Below are 20,181 nucleotides of genomic sequence, written 5' to 3'. Positions count from 1 at the left end.
TTCTATAGCATAATAAGCAGACACTCCCCCTTCCCCTCCCTTCTCCTTCCGTGTATATGAAAAGACTGTACACAAACATGAGCAGCAGGCATCAAACGCGCATGCACATCTCATACTTTAGGGTTTAGTTAGGAGTCTGAAAATCAGCACAATGTTATTAAAACGTATTCAAAAGTATACATTGTTACAAAAAAACTCCCAGATGGGCTATATACATTGATCATCTGCAAAACATTGATGCAAAGAAAAATCTAGTGAACAATGTCCCTTTTATGGCTTGATTGTTCACTGTGTTATATTCAAAACTCCCACTACCTTATTGGTGGATTGTGACATGCGTGACAAGCATATAAACATTTCTTTTTTTACTAAATAAAGGGACATCCATTTTGCAAAATAAATAAATATTTGTATTTTGTTTTTTTCATAGGCACAGACATTAATGGTGGACTTAAGATCAGTGCAGATCTGCTTAATAATTACCTTTCTACAAATGGCAAGCACGATAGGAGCGTGTCCCTTATCATCTTCTTGACTGATGGGCGACCAACCGTTGGTGAGGTCTCTTCTAGCAATATATTGGACAACACCAAGAGGGCCATTCGGGAGAAATTCTGTCTCTTTAGTATTGGGATTGGCAAAGATGTAGATTATACTCTACTGGAGAAACTGTCACTGGAAAACTGTGGTATGATGCGCCAAATCCAGGAAGACGAAGATGCAGCTGCTCAATTAAAAGGGTACAAAAAAATAATCTTATTTAGTGCCACCAACGGTTATCATAAGAGTTAAAAATGCTGAAAGCCAATGAGATATGGGATTTTTAGTATCAACAGATTTTGTTTCAGTAAAATGGGATTTAAGGGTCACATAAAAAATGATACCAACTATTATTATTATTATTATTGTTTTTGCATATAAGATGGGCTAGGAAGGGATTTTGAAAGTTATACATGTTTGAACACATGCTAATATTTTGTAAAGTTTTTTTTTTGGTATCAGAATAAAAATAAACAGATGAGCGAAACAAAATATGTTTAATGAAGACAATAATTCATCTTATAATGTGTCCTCATCTCTCATGTAATAATAATTAAAATGGACTTGATTTTTTAAAATAGTATTTGCTATAATATTTTGTGTGATCTGGGAAACCACTTTACTGTTTTAGAGGAGGCTTAACATTCTTTATGTACTTAAAATGCACAGAAATACATTTATGTTATAGTAGTGCTCTAGCTGGAGTGATTAGGATGTAAAATTGGATTTTGGTAATTATATTTTGGTATTATTATTGACGCCCCAGCAGTAGTTTAAAGGGACAGTCGACTCGAAATGTATTGTTTAAAAAGATAGATAATCCCTTTATTCCCCAATTTTGCATAACCAACATGGTTATATTAATACACTTTTTACCTCTGTATCTAAGTCTCTGCAGACTGCCCCCTTATTATTGTTATTATTGTCATTTATTTGTATAGCGCCACAAAATTCTGTAGCGCTAGGTACAAAGGATTTGTGATAAAATACAAAACATAACAAACTAAACAAATCTAGTACAGGAGGAAGAGGGCCCTGTTCCAGAGAGCTCACAGTATACAGGTTTAGGGTGCAGAAACATAAGGTTAGGGGTAGTTTGTTACATGGATTGTATTTTCAGCAGTGAGTCAGGCAGTTCAAGAATTATTTTGGTTAGGTTGAGAGATGGAGGAGAGATGGTAAGCCTCTCTGAATAGGTGAGTTTTCAAGAAGCGTCTGAAGCTATACAAGGTTGTAGACTGTCTTAAGGAGCGAGTTAGAGAGTTCCAGAGTACAAGAGTCTTGGAAATGGGAGTGGGAGGAAGAGATAACAGAAGTGGAGAGACGTTGGTCAGAAGTTGATCGAAGAGGATGGGATGGGGAATATTTGGAGATGAGAGAGGAAATATAGTTGGTTGTGAGGCTGTTGAGTGTTTTGTAAGTTAGGGTTAATACTTTAAATTGTATTCTGGAGTGTATGGGGAGCCAGTGTAGAGACTGCTTGGCAGAGCGGAGCAGCTGATGTAGATCGTCGACATAGGTGGATGAGTCTTGCTGAAGCATTCATAATAGATTAGAGGGAGGAGAGGCGGTGCTTGGGAAGGCCATTTAGAAGTAGATTGCAATAAATGCGTGACAAAATGTAATGAATTAGTATTTTTGTAGTATTTGTCAATTGTCATCACAGTTATAGAAAAGTCTCAAAGAAAAAAAAATTCTGTACAGTGAGAGTGAGGTTTGGAAATCGTTGTTCGTACAGTGTGTTTTTGTAATTGCGGTTTGTACAATGGGTTTTTATAAGCAAGATTTGTACATTGGGTTTTTGTAAACAAGGTTTGTACAGTGGGTTTTTGTAAACAAGGTTTGTACAGTGTGTTTTTGTAAATGAGGTTTGTACAGTGTGTTTTTGTAAACAAGGTTTGTACAGTGTGTTTTTGTAAACAAGGTTTGTACAGTGGGTTTTTGTAAATGAGGTTTGTACAGTGTGTTTTTGTAAACAAGGTTTGTACAGTGTGTTTTTGTAAATGAGGTTTGTACAGTGTGTTTTTGTAAACAAGGTTTGTACAGTGTGTTTTTGTAAATGAGGTTTGTACAGTGGGTTTTTGTAAACAAGGTTTGTACAGTGGGTTTTTGTAAATGAGGTTTGTACAGTGGGTTTTTGTAAACAAGGTTTGTACAGTAGGTTTTTGTAAATGCAGTTTGTACAGTGTGTTTTTGTAAATGAGGTTTGTACAGTGGGTTTTGTAAACAAGGTGTGTACAGTGAATTTTTGTATATGCGGTTTGTACATTGGGTTTTCGTAAATTCGGTTTATACAGGACTAGATTACAAGTGGAGTGCAAAATATTGCGTTCGCATTGCACGGAAGCACGCTTCTATAGGCTCCATTGGTAACCTAATTCTTATGCCGTGAGACACAGAATAAGAACCTAGTGCAGCGAAGGGGGTAAGTAGCGCAGCGATGTGCAACAGATTGAAATAAATAGGTATATGCTTATATACATATATATTTGTTTTATATACATATATTAACATATACATATATATGTATATAAGCATATACATATATTTACAGGGAACACACAGTTCCCCATAGACCACAATGTAAAGGCACTTTTCAGTGCCGTTTTTTTTCTAACACCCAACACCTGCCAACTTTAAACACTCATAACTGCTCTCTGCTATTTTTATTTTTTTATTAATAAATATTCTTTTTTTGGGGGGCAATTGGGTGTTATTTTCTGAGCGCTGGTTGGTTATTTATCGTGCACCCGTAAACAGGCCTAAAAACTGCTTTGTGCAGTTGTTTTTTATTTTGAAAAACTGCTACTTTTTTAATAAAAAAAACCTGCTACTTTTTTAATAAAAAAAACTGCAAGACTTTGGGGCACTTTTTGAAAAATTGATTAGAGATCTGATCTCTGGTTAATTTTCTGAGGAACCAGCCACTTGTAATGGCTAGTTATTTATTGTGCACCTATAAACGGGTGAGTTTCCCCATTTACGGGCATGTAGCCCACAGTGGGTTTTTATAAATGTGGTTTGTACAGTGGGTTTTGTAAACAAGGTTTGTACATTGGATTTTTGTAAACAAGATTTGTACATTTGGTGTTTGTAAATGCGGTTTGTACAATGGTTATTTTTGTAAATGCGGTTTGTACAGTAGGATTCTGTAAATGCAGTTTCTACAGTGGGTTTTTGTAATTTCAGTTTGTACATTGTTTTTTTATAAATGTGTTTTGTACAGTGGGTTTTTGTAAATGCGGTTTGTACAGTGGGTTTTTGTAAATGTGATTTGTACAGTGGATTTTTGAAAATGATGTTTGTACATTAGGTTTTCGTAAATGCAGTTTATACAGTGGGTTTTTATAAATGCGTTTTGTACAGTGGGTTTTTGTAAATGTAGTTTGTACAGTGGGTTTTTGTAAATGTGATTTGTACAGTGGGTTTTTGTAAATGATGTTTGTACATTGGGGTTTTATAAACGCAGTTTATACATTGTTTTTTTTTAAATGCAGTTTGTACAGTGGGCTTTTGTAAATGATGTTTGTACATTGGGGTTTTATAAACGCAGTTTATACATTGTTTTTTTTTAAATGCAGTTTGTACAGTGGGTTTTTGTAAATGTGATTTGTACAGTGGGTTTTTGTAAATGATGTTTGTACATTGGGGTTTGTAAACGCAGTTTGTACAGTGGGTTTTTGTAAATGTGATTTGTACAGTGGGTTTTTGTAAATGATGTGTGTACATTGGGGTTTTGTAAACGCAGTTTATACAGTGGGTTTTTGTAAATGCAGTTTGTACAGTGGGTTTTTGTAAATGTGATTTGTACAGTGCGTTTTTGTAAATGATGTTTGTACATTGGGGTTTGTAAACGCAGTTTGTACAGTGGGTTTTTGTAAATGAGGTTTGTACATTGGGTTTTTGTAAATGCAGTTTGTACAGTGGGTTTTTGTAAATGTGATTTGTACAGTGGGTTTTTGTAAATGTGATTTGTACATTGGGTTTTTGTAAATGCGGTTTGTACAGTGGGTTTTTGTAAATGAGGTTTGTACATTGGGTTTTTGTAAATGTGATTTGTACATTGGGTTTTTGTAAATGCAGTTTGTACAGTGGGTTTTTGTAAATGTGATTTGTACAGTGGGTTTTTGAAAATAATGTTTTTACATTGGTTTTTTTTGTAAATGCAGTTTGCACAGTGGGTTTTTGTATATGCAGTTTGTACATTGGGTTTTGATGTGTGAGTTTTTATAAATGACTTGTCCCCGCCTATGCTCCGGTGCTTCCATGCTCAGTTCTTACATAAAGGTGCCGCCAGACTTCGGATAGTGAGTGAATGTTGAATGTGTATGTTTAAGCCCTTGGGAAAATAGAGATCAAATCTTGTGTGTGTGTTAGCAATCTTGGCTGTGTTTGACTCAGAAAGATTGTGATCACTTTGATAACAGAAAAAAATGGCCTTTGCCGAATGGCCCCTTGAGCGAATATCAAGCAAAAGTTTTTGTTTGAGGCAAAAAAAGTCATCCATAGCATACTTAAGCAGGCTGATGGGCGTCCACATGACCTGAGCACTATATGGCAGCAGTGTTGGAAATAATGTTTTCAACAATGTTATAAATTTCTGAGCACCAGCGAGAGCAGCATTTTCAATAACTGTTGCAGCCACTGCTGCCATATATGTGAATGTTCATGAGCCTATGCTCTTCAACAAAGTATACAAAGAGAAATACATTTGATCATAGAAGTAACTTGCACACTTTGGTTAAAATTACAGGCTTTATCTGAATCATTTTACCAGCTAAGATCTCTTTAATTATATAGTCTAATTATATAACCTATAATAGCCTAACGCAATTAATTATTAACTTATGTTTTAGCTTTATGACTCTTTTGAGACATTATTGACAACTAGATCTCTGAGATTAATTGTCTCTTGTCTAGATAGATCCTTGCTTAATTCCCGAAGCTGTGCTGGGCCCAAATGAAAAATTACTTTTTTCGATGCCAATATGTAAATCATTTTTAGAAAACATTTTAACTTGCAAAATGACAAAGGCCACATCTGCAGAATGGTCTTATATGAACTTAACTGCTCTGGACAATAATTATTTATAAACAAATATGTTTGCTGCTCCCAAAACACAATCGGATGTTAAAAATATGAATTTGGCAAATCCTGTAAACTCTGTGCAGTACATACATTTTACATAGACTCTGTACTAAAATAACAAATGTTTTTAAATTACATAAAAATGGTCTTAATAAAAAAAACATGATCAGGTTTCCTTGAATGCAATTCTGCAAAATAGCAAAATAAAGGTATGATATATATATGTATATATATATATATATATATATATATATATATATATATATATATATATATATATATACCAAAAATACAAGTACTCACTATTTAACAATATAACAATACCGGGGTGCACTCAGAGTATCCATATAAAAGTTAAAAAATAGAGGCACTCGCCGTGTGCAAAAGCCTGTTTAATCTCTCTGTAACTTTGATTAAAAACGCTTTTGCTCACGGCGAGTTCCTCTATTTTTGAATTTTTATATATATATATATATATATATATATACAGGGAGTGCAGAATTATTAGGCAAGTTGTATTTTTGAGGATTAATTTTATTATTGAACAACAACCATGTTCTCAATGAACCCAAAAAACTCATTAATATCAAAGCTGAATAGTTTTGGAAGTAGTTTTTAGTTTGTTTTTAGTTATAGCTATTTTATGGGGATATCTGTGTGTGCAGGTGACTATTACTGTGCATAATTATTAGGCAACTTAACAAAAAACAAATATATACCCATTTCAATTATTTATTTTTACCAGTGAAACCAATATAACATCTCAACATTCACAAATATACATTTCTGACATTCAAAAACAAAACAAAAACAAATCAGTGACCAATATAGCCACCTTTCTTTGCAAGGACACTCAAAAGCCTGCCATCCATGGATTCTGTCAGTGTTTTGATCTGTTCACCATCAACATTGCGTGCAGCAGCAACCACAGCCTCCCAGACACTGTTCAGAGAGGTGTACTGTTTTCCCTCCTTGTAAATCTCACATTTGATGATGGACCACAGGTTCTCAATGGGGTTCAGATCAGGTGAACAAGGAGGCCATGTCATTAGATTTTCTTCTTTTATACCCTTTCTTGCCAGCCACGCTGTGGAGTACTTGGACGTGTGTGATGGAGCATTGTCCTGCATGAAAATCATGTTTTTCTTGAAGGATGCAGACTTCTTCCTGTACCACTGCTTGAAGAAGGTGTCTTCCAGAAACTGGCAGTAGGACTGGGAGTTGAGCTTGACTCCATCCTCAACCCGAAAAGGCCCCACAAGCTCATCTTTGATGATACCAGCCCAAACCAGTACTACACCTCCACCTTGCTGGCGTCTGAGTCAGACTGGAGCTCTCTGCCCTTTACCAATCCAGCCACGGGCCCATCCATCTGGCCCATCAAGACTCACTCTCATTTCATCAGTCCATAAAACCTTAGAAAAATCAGTCTTGAGATATTTCTTGGCCCAGTCTTGACGTTTCAGCTTGTGTGTCTTGTTCAGTGGTGTTCGTCTTTCAGCCTTTCTTACCTTGGCCATGTCTCTGAGTATTGCACACCTTGTGCTTTTGGGCACTCCAGTGATGTTGCAGCTCTGAAATATGGCCAAACTGGTGGCAAGTGGCATCTTGGCAGCTGCACACTTGACTTTTCTCAGTTCATGGGCAGTTATTTTGCGCCTTGGGTTTTCCACACGCTTCTTGCGACCCTGTTGACTATTTTGAATGAAACGCTTGATTGTTCGATGATCACGCTTCAGAAACTTTGCAATTTTAAGAGTGCTGCATCCCTCTGCAAGATATCTCACTATTTTTGACTTTCCTGAGCCTGTCAAGTCCTTCTTTTGACCCATTTTGCCAAAGGAAAGGAAGTTGCCTAATAATTATGCACACCTGATATAGGGTGTTGATGTCATTAGACCACACCCCTTCTCATTACAGAGATGCACATCACCTAATATGCTTAATTGGTAGTAGGCTTTCGAGCCTAGACAACATGCATAAAGAGGATGATGTGGTCAAAATACTAATTTGCCTAATAATTCTGCACTCCCTGTATATATATATCTATATACAGTATATATATATATATATATATATATATATATATATATATATATATATATATATATATATATATATATATATATATATATATATATATATATATATAGATAGATATATATATATATATAGATATATATATAGATATACATACTCACAGGCCACTTTATTAGGTACACCTGTTCAATTGCTTGGTAACACAAATTGCTAATCAGCCAATCACATGGCAGCAACTCAATGCATTTAGGGATCTAGACGTGGTGAAGACGACTTGCTGAAGTTCAAACCGAGCATCAGAATGGGGAAGAAAGGGGATTTAAGTTACTTTGAACGTGGCATGGTTATTGGTGCCAGACGGGCTGTTCTCAGTATTTAAAAAACTGCTGATCTACTGGGATTGTCATGCACAACCATCTCTAAGGTTTACAGAGAATGGTCCGAAATAAACAAATATCCAGTGAGAAGCAGTTATGTGGACAACAATGCCTTGTTGATGTCCGAGGTCAGTGGAGAATGGGCAGACTGGTTTGAGATGATAGAAAGGAACCAGTAACTCAAATAACCACTCGTTACAACCAAGGTATGCAGAATACCATCTCTGAACACACAACACGTCAAACCTTGAAGCAGATGGTCTACAACAGCAGAAGACCACACCAGGTGCCACTCATGTCAGCTAAGAACAGGAAACTGAGGCTAATAATATAAAACTGGTTTCTTGAACATGACAATGAGTTCACTGTACTCCAATGACCTCCACAGTCACCAGATCTCAATCCAATAGAGCACATTTGGGATGGAATGGGAGATTTGCATCATGGATGTGCAGCTGACAAATTTGCAGCAACTGCATGATGCTATCATGTCAATATTGACCAAAATGTCTGAGAAATGTTTCCAATACCTTGTTGAATCTATGCCATGAAGAATTAAGGCAGTTTTGAAGGCAAAAGGGGGTCCAAACCGGTAATAGCAAGGTGTACCTAATAAAGTAGACGATGAGTGTATACTGTATATATAAATATACACACTGTTACAGTTTGGGAAATTGCTTATGTTTTAGTCCCATTTCTTATGTATATATGTATGTATATGTATGTGTGTGAGTGTATCTGCATAGCTGCTTATATGATATTCTAGTCATATTAACTAGCCATGAGAAATATAGAAGCTTTCTATTTACTGTGTCCTGTTCTCAGGAAATGAAAAATACAAGGGATTCCATGAATTATTCATTCCCCAGGCTTCCTCCCATTCAAAAATACTGTTGGTTTCCAAATACACAATTATTTATTAGAACAGCTAAAAACATGAAATTACACAATATTCAGTGAGTAGACCTAAATACAATAACATTTAACATTTACTTATAAGACAAATATACACTTATACAAACATACATGACATAGGTACCTTGGGGTTCTCTTGTGGGCAGTCTGTCAATAAATTTTGTTTCAGCTAGCTCTCTCCTCTTCCTCCTGCCTCCTTTTCCTTCTATCTTACTGACTGAGTCTCTTCTATATATTTAAGATCATGCCCCATCTATTAATATTACCTTTGATGTAATTGGCTCAATTTTCCCTCTCTAACCATATTTGGAAAAACGAACGCCATTGGTCTTAGCTGTTTACATGTAAATAGGGGCTATTGTAGGGGGTATATATCTATAAATCACATGGCTTGGACAACTGTTCTGATTGTAAGGTCAGATGTTCTTTTGTTCATGATAACCTGTTATTTACCAGTGAATTGTGAGGTGGCGCAACTTAGCTTGCTATTCCCAACGTATATGTATAAATTATTTTAAATGTTGCAGGTCATTATACACACCTGAATCTATGTACTCCTTTTGGAAAAATATATATAAACACACAATGGTAAATTAAAAAATAAAATTTTATTGTTTTGTATATCTAAAACCTTATAATCTATAATAAGCGAGTTGTCATATATAGTATATGTATTTATATAAAAAACTGGACACCGGTGTCTATTAAAATTCAATACATAAAATGGTATAAAAAATATCTATTGTTTGCAAATGTATCCAATATAGTTTTACTTGAGCCTTACAATGTTGCTAACAAAAACATGTCTGCAATTCTATATAACCCGTCTGCTTTCAGATATCTGAATTATAGTATACTTCACAGCTATACAATCTTATACATAAAGAAGCGGTTAGTAACAGACCGCAAGAAGATAACCGCTAAGGAAACGCTATATCAGCATTCAAAATCACGGAGTAAAGACCCACAGGAACAGTGAATAAAAGATTGCAACAAAAAAGAGCCAACATAAAGTGAGCAGGATCCCAACAAACAAATGACCCTCGGAGGAACCAAAGTCCCATAAAGATTTACCAACATTGAATGCAATTCACCTCCCATAGAGAATAGAAGCACAGTTCTCAACTGAGACCTTTTTGGGGATATATATATATATATATTTCACTACGGATTCACCGCAAATAGTTTATTCAATCAGAAACACTATAAGGTACTATTGGGCTATTTTGCCTCAAAACGAATAACACTTCCATTAACTGTGCCCACAGCCATTGGGCTGACTGTGATAATATGAACTTTTATGTATAAGATTGTATAGCTGTGAAGTATACTATAATTCAGATATCTGAAAGCAGACGGGTTATATAGAATTGCAGACATGTTTTTGTTAGCAACATTGTAAGGCTCAAGTAAAACTATATTGGATACATTTGCAAACAATAGATATTTTTTATACCATTTTATGTATTGAATTTTTTTTTTTTTTTAATTATATTTTTATTGAGGTTTCAGGTAATAATAAGAAACAAAATAGAAAAGCACAGCAGGGTTACAACTTGGTTATATGCACCAACAATTGCCAAAATGTAAACAATATAGTCAGTTATGTCTGTGATTTGGGACCAGACAGAGGGCACAGATTTAGAAGTTGAGTAACTGGGTACCTCAGTTACTACGTTACACTAAAACAATCAACATATTTCACAGACTTATGTACAAATATGAATCAGAATAGCAATTTATACAATTAGTGATTGACCCTGTGTTTGTAAGTGAAACCTCTTTTTCTTTTAAGGGGTGATGGGGAAAGGAGGGTCAGTGGTCCAGAGCCACTCATATATAAGTGAAAAAAAAGGGGGGGTAGTTAAAGTGATGTAGTTTCTAATTGGGCTAGTGAAAATGCTATGATATGGCAGGGGCACTGAGTATAGTTATCTAGTGGGGGGCAGTATAGGGCTATTAAAATATTGACATGACATCATGGAAGGGTGGGTGGGAGAGAAAAAATAACTATAGTACACATTTCCAATAGTGGATGGGGTGGGCAGAGAAAGATCCGGTAGGTATGTTATTTGAAATACATATGCATTTAGCGTTGAGCAGAATAGGGTATAGACATAATGGAGGTTTAAGCATAGACATAAGCTAGGGTACTCACAGTGCTGGCATAAGTGAAGAGCCTAATTAGCCAGTATAAACACTTATGAAACGGAATAGGCACACACCAAAAACAAGGAATGCAAAAGGTCCCAGCCCCAATGTACATTAACCCCAAGAACATTAAAGTATCAGATTAAATGATATGCCTATCAACTCACAATACTACATTATTTCAACAATCCTGCTCTATGTTGAGGCTGCCTCCTATATCTCTTGTGTATTATCAGCAGTAACTAGGCCATAAGATCTCCAAGAAGGTGAGGGGAACATGTACATAGCAGCAGTATCTAGTATAATCAATTCTCCCTTATAACCCATCCCCACCATATAGTAACATATGCCCCCACAATGAACTAAACAGGAGAATCCTAGTAAAATCTGATCTATGGATGTATGAGGAATTATGCCAGAGCTTAACTGGAGAGCGTCCACGTGGGTAATAAACTGAATGTAACAGGCTTAATAGTGCAATGTCACGTAAATATATACATAGGGCCTCAGAGGCAGGTAAGGCCCAAGAACATATATGCATAAACCAGTGAAGGGAATAAAAGAAAGGAAAGGGGCAAAAATGGACCTTAAAATAAAACCGGGATGTCCACATCTTTGATTAGGAAAGTCTATATGGTTAATTAACCCATGCCTCTCCTAGGTGACCTGTCCGTGTCATGCCAGCAGCTAATGAATGGGTCAGCCGCTGTACTAGGTGACCATGGTTTCAGCCACTCTTCACTGTTGGATCGGCGTCTGCTACTCGGCTGTATATACACATGACCTGGTTTCTTCCCTGAGGCTGTGTAAATACCCCATAGATCAGTCGCATCTTTCCATGAATCGTGAGGGAGGGATCAGTGGCCTGTTCTGTCTGGAAGGCTTGAGTGCAAAGGGCCGCTCCGATATTATAAATGGCCTCAGTGACGTTTGTATGTCGGGTGCTCTCCGGTTTCCCCCAGCTGCTATTACTCCGTGGGTAACTGTTAGTTTGGGTAAGAGAGGGTGGCCTGGCTTCATTCCGGTATGCTGTGCACTCTCGTGTAGGTATGTCCACCCACTGGGTTGCTTGCTCCTTCGTTTCAAAGCCAGATTTGGGATCACATGTGGGCTTTAGTGATATGTGCTGCATACTTAGGTTAGATGCCTCCTGCTGGGTAGCAATATCTGTGCCTTCAGGTTTGTCAGCTGGCTCATGTGCTACCGTCCCCATGGCAGCATATAAGGTGCGGTGTAGCTCCTCAAAGTTGCGGAGCATCCGTTGCTCCAGCTCCTCAAGGATCGCCTGCATCTGTATATTTACACCCCTCTTCATATCCGGATACTGTGCTGTAGTAAGTGATACAATTTTCACTAGCGTGGGACTGCTTTACCCGGCTGCTAGCAGACCGGGGGGGGGGTGATTGAATGTATGAAAAATATGAGGCCACGGTCGTCGCTCTCTGGAGACACAAGTTGTTCCTTTCAGCCGATGTAAACAGGGCTATATTTGGTATTAAAGAGATCCTCGTTTGCTACCCTTTTAATTTCAGAGATTATGCGTAGGTATGGCTATTTAGGGCGAAGATGAGTAATATTTTCTGAAATTATAGAGAGAGCTTCTCCATTTTGCGACTCCTCATGGCTGTTGTTAGGACACGCCCCCCCCTATGTATTGAATTTTAATAGACACCGGTGTCCAGTTTTTTTAGATAAATACATATACTATAGATGACAACTCGCTTATTATAGATTATAAGGTTTTAGATATACAAAACAATAAAATTGTATTTTTTAATTTACCATTGTGTGTTTATACACATAGATTCAGGTGTGTATAATGACCTGCAACATTTAAAATAATTTATACATATAAGTTGGGAATAGCAAGCTAAGTTGCGCCACCTTATATCACAATTCACTTGTAAACCTATGGGATAACGTTTTTAAAGTTGAGCTACATTCCCTACCAATCACACAGTCTAAACCTTTTTTTGAACCTGTTATTTACCACCTCCACACCCCAACAGCCACATGAAAGACTCCTATTTACATATAAACATTTGGTGACTCTATTGAATGGGAGGAAGCCTGGGGAATGAATAATTCAAGGAATCCCTTGTATTTTTAATTTCCTGAGAAAAGGGCACAGTAAATAGAAGGCTTCTATATTTCTCATGGCTAGTTAATATGACTAGAATATCATATAAGCAGATATACAGATACACTCACACACATACATATACATGCATACAGTATATATAGATAAGAAATGGGACTAAAACATAAGCAATTTCCCAAACTGTAACAGTCCCCCGCTTGTGGCCATGAAAGCTTTAGCCAATGGCCACACATTATGTGTATTGCTTATGTATTTTTCCCATGATCAGACCCTTACTAGACAACCTATACATTACTACAAAGTATTATGTACAGTATCATGCTATAACCCATGGTAATGTGTTCCGTGAGATGAAGTTTAAATTAGCAAACATTAACACTACTAGCCAATAGCAATAATTATGCTATGTGACACTGGTGCTGGCATCTGGAAGCTTGGTATTCTTATTTAAGACAAGATCTCTACATCCAACAGTCCATTTTGTAAGTCCTGAAACTGAAGTGATGCCTTCTTGGACAAACGTTTGTATAAGGGCAAAGGCACGTATACACTTTTATAGTAATGGAACTTTTTTTTTTCTTTTGCCACAGGAGCCTGCTAGATAAGTGTTTCTTGCAACAACACAAGTCCCTTTTCTTAGTATATGCACATGCAAGTAAAGGGTTTTAAATTCAGTGGAAATGTTGTGAACACAGGAACCTGTTGTGGTCTCTTCTCATGCTGTAGCCACCGTGAAATGGCGTGGTCCCTGGCTCTGTAACATGAATGTACCCCGTTTGATGATCCACTTGCATAGCTGCATTCTCACAAGAATCTTGGTAGTGTCCTTGTGATAGGTTGTGACAGGATCTTGAATCTTCCATCTTCCTTCTGTCTCTGGGATGTTATTTTCTATCTTGAAGTAATATCATCAGCAGAGAAGTCCCAGATCTAAACAGCACATCTTCTTTAGTTAAAGAAAAACTTACTTGACATAATCAAAGCTATTGACAGTGGTGCTGGTATCCCAAATCTTGGAGAGGCAAATACTGCCATTATTCTCCTGAGAATTATATTCTCTTTTGGCATTCATCTCACACCTGATAGGTTTGAACACAAAACCATATAGGTTATAACTGAAAAATCAAAATATTAATGTTACTCAGATTAAAATATTAACCAACATATAAACAAAACAAAAAAAAAAAAAATAAAACAAAAAGAATTCCCTACACCTTCTACACTAAGTATTAAAACAAAAGCGTTACTCATTCTATGTCAATATGCCTATAATACACATTGAACCAGATGTCTACCTGACTTCCCTAAAATGGTTTAACACCTATTATGTATATTATTTTATATCATGGTATTCATGATGTTTTTAAGGTAATAAATGTACTGGGTAAGACACATTACTATCAGAACCTCAATACCTTATAGAGATGGTATTAAAACTGGAATCCCACTTTGTTTAAATAAATACATATAATTGATCATTAGGATTTATGGATAAATACTAATTCCTAATTAATCTTCTTCTCAGGCTTTAATAGTAAAGAGAAAAAAAATGTAGGTAATGTTTGTATTTTAACGAGAAAGGGATACCATCCTATATGTAGGTATTGAGCTTCTGGTAATTATTTAGATTGGACAGAAGTTCTGCATGATAAAGTAGGTCTCTGAATTACAAATATATCATAACATATTTAGAAACTAAATTAAGATACACATCTATCCAACTTTCAGTGATAACATGCTGCAATGCTGCTTTTTGCTTTGGTTACTAAGTCGATCCAAAAATGACCATTAATTGTGATACAAATTATTGTTAACTGGCATAAAATATAAGTACAATAACAAAATCATTAATTATTATATGAAAGCTCTTGTTATCAGTAATTATTAACAGTAGCATGGATTGCATTATTTGTAATAATAATAACAATCATAGTTAAACACTAATAACGGTATTCTTTGTTTAAGCCTTCTGTTTTACTAATATCAGTGGGTGTTTCTGGATTTCTGCTCAGCTGTTGGGATTGGAATGGAGGAAGCATTTACAGATATCCATCACTGGTTTTGGATTTTTCTAGGAAAAACAAACAAAACAAACGTAATTACTTTTCTAATTGAACAACTATTATTTACATATTGGAAGCATCTCTTGGATATCCCTCTCTTAAATTTTATAATAGTGCTCTAAAGCAATCCAAAATATTTTGAGCACAGAATATTGTTAAAATCATTTAAAATTAATTTGCCTAGGGGTAATACAACTGGCAAATGTGCTTGAAACGTGCCATTTTGATCTCAGGTCTGTGACAAAAACAAACAATTGCACTAGGGATAGTCTGCTGAAACAAACAATGGAGTGAGATATTTCCAAATCAAAGATAAAACAGGAAGAACATTTTGTAAACGTGCTAGAAGACAAAGAGTAAATGTGCCTCAGGATCACCAATTGGTAATTCTATTCTAATGTAGGCACAACCTATTTTAATTCTTTAGCAATCTAACAAACAGGTGCCCAGACAGGAGGACACTTCCCTGAAAGACATCTCTTTCCCCCCCTCCTTGGGCACAATGTTTGTTGAGAACTAATTAAAGGCTGTAGTAGTCCCAAGAACAATGGTAATACAATTATACTCACCATTGTTGTAAAGATACCACGTATCCCTGTAAGAAAGATTCTTCCATGGTTTTCTTCTTTCCATGTGTTGGTTTGGAGCTGAAAAACATTCTTTGTCGACAATAGACTGAGATCATGTAACCATTTTGCATTTGATTCTGGGTAACCCTGGGATCTATCCAAACTCCAAGTGTACCTCTGTTTTTCCAAGAAATGAGGAAAAACAGGTTTACACTGTGGATCATGGCCATACTGTTTTTCTTTAAAACCATTAATTGTATCCATGATTTCCACCCATTTTTTGCTCTGTAAATCATTTTTTAATATGTCAGGTCCCAAAAGATTAACTCTAATATCTGTTTTAGTTTTTAATGCAATCCCCAAACATATATTAAAGAGATCCATGTTCTCATTTTAAGCATATCACTCCAGAGATCATTGTGTAACTGTGGCACTTTTACAATATCATTTGTTAATTTAGATAAACATTTTTCATACTCCTTTTGAGCTGTGCAATTTTGGCCTGCATTTGCTATAAAACTTGAATCAGACATTGTTGTAATTGGTGTGGAGTGATTGTTAGGTACAGTATTTGAATTATTGCATTTAGTAGAAGGGCATAGCATAGGTGTTTCTAGAAAAACAGTGATTTCACCTATGTTTACTGAATTTACATTATAGTTATTCACTGTATCTTTTTAAATCAAATTGATTGTTTTATCAGTTTTGTTGGAATTATCAAATGAAATTACATTCCTTGCTTTCCCCACTTTGTCACAGATATTCAATGAATATGTTTCGGTGGATGCATCTTTTTTCAAAGTTTGTAGCAAATAAGTATTTTGTACACTTTGTGACTGTGTAAGTTTATTTTGGATAACTTTATTTTCGCAAATTATATTATCCATTTAATTTTCTGTTTTAATCCATTTTTCCTTCCACATTTTAAGTTCTGTTTGTGCAGTAGCACAGTTTTCATCACTTTTTTCTTTTAAGCATTTTATTTCATCATTAAGTAAAGTTAAGAAACTGACTTTACATTCCAATTTGTCAATTTCTTTTTCTTTCTCGTCAATTTCGTTTTCTTGGAGAATTACATTTTCTTTAGAATTTTGGAGGGCTTAATTTAAAACTTCTATTTTGGCATTCATTGCCAAGCATGCAGCAAACATACTTGCTACTGCTCTGCCCTTTATTGTTTTACTTTTCTTAGAGAAAGTCATCTCTTTTTCAAATAAATCCTGTACATATTTCCAAGGATTTTCTTTTTCATGAACATAACAAGCAAAATCTTTACTTTTGTGACGTGTGATGTAAGTAGCTACAAAGCTTTCTAATGCAGATACTGTGGCCACCTTGGAGAAAAAAAACCTCAAACAAAATGATAATAAAGTAATAAAAAAATAAAATAAAAATTCCCTTAATTATTTACTACTTGTAATGCCATTAATTGCCAAAACAAAACAAAAATAAAACAAAAACAAAGGCAAGACAAGTGAATAGAGGGAAACCTTTTCAATTTTAATAAAACAAAGCTTCTCTTTGCTTAGCCGGCAACAATATTTATTTATTAATTCAAAAATAAACGTTTCAAATGTAATCCTTTCTTTTGAAGGATATTCTGGTTTCAAAATGATGCCAGAAATAAGCTTATTTTATAGCATTGAATAATTGTGGTTTTATCACTGCTGAGTGGCTGGATCAGTCTGAACTCGTCTAATAATCTTCTATGGTAAGAACCATAGCTAGAAATTGCTGTAAATGAATCCCAACAGTTAAACTATATTTGTTTCAATTGATGAGGATTCTTTGAATAGAAGTAAACGTTCCAAAAATATATTACTACTAGCTCAATAAGCAGAATATACTATAATTCTGTTATTGCTGGTGGCTGCCTCAGCCTTAACACTGCTAATAGCCTCACCATACGTGTAAAACACACAGCTTTTATGGCTCATTGAGGAATTAACAATTAAATTCTAATTAATCCAGAAAAAAATACTTATACTTCTTGACCATGCAAGATATAACTATATGAAGTCTGGCGTATTATTTAGCCTAAAAGGGGTTTACAATATACAATTTGTAGCTGTGTGATTAGATATTTCTATATTAGATTAATAGGCAGAATTGGCTAGGTTCTAGCCTAAAATATTGCATAAATACACATATAGATGAGCAAATGATAAATAACCCAATGTAATAAGACTCTTAAAAATACTGTTGGTTTCCAAATGCACAGTTATTAGATCAGCTAAAAACATGAAATTACACAATATTCAGTGCGTAGGCCTAAATACAATAACAATTACCATTTACTTATAAGACAAATATACACTTACACAAACATAAATGACATAGGTATCTTGGGGTTCTCTTGTGGACAGTCTGTCAATAAATTCTGTTTCAGCTAGCTCTCTCCTCTTCCTTCTGCCTCCTTTTTCTTCTATCTTACTGACTGAGTCTCTTCTATATATTTAAAACCATGCCCCATCTGTTAATATTACCTTTGATGTAATTGCCTCAATTTTCCCTCTCTAACCATATTTGGAAAACGAACGTCATTGGTCTAACTCTGTTTACATGTAAATAGGGGCTATTGTAGGGGGTATATATCTATAAATCACATGGCTTGGACAAATGTTCTGATTGTAAGGTCAGATGTTCTTTTGTTCATGATAACCTGTTATTTACCACCTCCACACCCCAACAGCCACGTGAAAGACTCCTATTTACATATAAACGTTTGGTGACTCTATTGAATGGGAGGAAGCCTGGGGAATGAATAATTCATGGAATCCCTTGTATTTTTAATTTCCTGAGAACAGGGCACAGTAAATAGAAGGCTTCTATATTTCTCATGGCTAGTTAATATGACTAGAATATCATATAAACAGATATACAGATACACTCACACACATACATATACATACATATACAGTTCCAGGATAATCACTGTTAGGTGCGCTCCTCCTGAGCGTTCGATGAGAAAGGATGACCCGGCACACAGGAGAGTGGGCGGGGGACACCCCCCCTAAACGAATCCAAGCGATAGGCTGCAAACTTCAGGCGTGTCTGCCACACACGCCACAGACGAAGCCGAGTACACTGATCCAAGGAGAGAAGTTGCGCTCAAGCTTGTAATATTCTTGCAGAAAGAAAGGCACTCCAGGCACGTTGTAAAAAGTAAAAACAACTTTTATTCCAAAAAAGACTAAAAGAAGGACAAAATAGTGTTGTCCAGCAGAGAGCCAGCAGTGACTCCAACAATCAGGTTGATGAGCTGATCCTCACGCAGACATGTTTCGTGCGTTTGCGCACTTGATCACTGCTTACCTGAGGATCAGCTCACTCACCTATTTATGACTAAGCTAATTACCAGAAATTTACATACTTGAAACCTGATTGAATACCTATATCCACAAGACGGGCTACTTTAATTATAATACCGGTAGCTAAGAATAAACATAAAAAGAGAGTACAAAGGGATAATATTGGAAATACATGACAGGAAATAATTAGACCATTAATTTTAAGAATTGCTATATATAATGTAAACTAAATTACCTGAAATTGCCAAACTAATAAACTATTAGGATACCGACTATTACAATTGAATGGATCCAAACACATTTTTCATGTAAATCTATACTTAATATATGTGTTGGTTATGTAACAAAAAAGAAGATCACAATGCCAAAGAGAAATATAGGTGTCATGCCATTACTGTGACATATAAGTTATTTGATCCGACTTTAGATAGACATATATTAGATAAATACATCTAGGTCACGTCTAATATTTAACCCTTCTGGTTCACTAGTCTGTAATTTAAACATCCAATAAATTTCCTTTTTATTGAGTAATGACTCTCTATTTCCACCTCTTCTCCACTTGGTAATATGGTCAATACCCTGTATTCTTAACGATGATACATCTGAGTTGTGAATTAGTTTAAAGTGTCTTGATATGGGGGTATCACTATCTTCATCCTCAACTGACCTAAGATGTTGCAGGAATCTGTCTTTGAGGGATCTCTTGGTTTTTCCTGTATATTGGATATTACAAATATCACATGTGAGAAGATAGACTACGTGTGTAGTTGCACAATTAATGAAGTATCTGATGTCATACTCTGTGTTAGTTGTGCTTGAAACAAATTTATCGCCCTCATGTATAAAGTTACAAGTTTTGCAGATGTGTCGTCTGCACTTAAAGCATCCCTGTCTTTGTTTAAGCCAGCATCTATTTATCTTAGGTTTGATATCAGAGGGGGATAAATGATTAGATAGAGTTTTAGCTCTTTTAGGAATTAAGTCACATCCAGACTTTAAAATCTCTCTGATGGTAGGGTCTG

At 35.6% G+C, this 20,181-nt stretch overlaps 1 protein-coding gene across 1 annotated transcript in view; it reads left to right on the top strand.

Annotated features, from left to right (window-relative positions):
- ITIH5 (inter-alpha-trypsin inhibitor heavy chain 5) overlaps positions 1-20,181 on the top strand; it is a 243,668-nt gene that overhangs the window by 193,198 nt on the left and 30,289 nt on the right. Inside the window, exon 9 of the mRNA XM_053716429.1 lies at positions 431-740. Within this exon, the coding sequence (XP_053572404.1) occupies positions 431-740 (310 nt within the window). The remainder of the gene's footprint in view (positions 1-430; positions 741-20,181) is intronic.

Source organism: Bombina bombina, chromosome 6 (genome assembly GCF_027579735.1).
Source record: "Bombina bombina isolate aBomBom1 chromosome 6, aBomBom1.pri, whole genome shotgun sequence".
Lineage (NCBI taxonomy): Eukaryota > Metazoa > Chordata > Amphibia > Anura > Bombinatoridae > Bombina > Bombina bombina.
The sequence above is the reverse complement of the archived record's forward strand: the minus strand, read 5'-3'. Positions and strand labels throughout refer to the sequence as shown.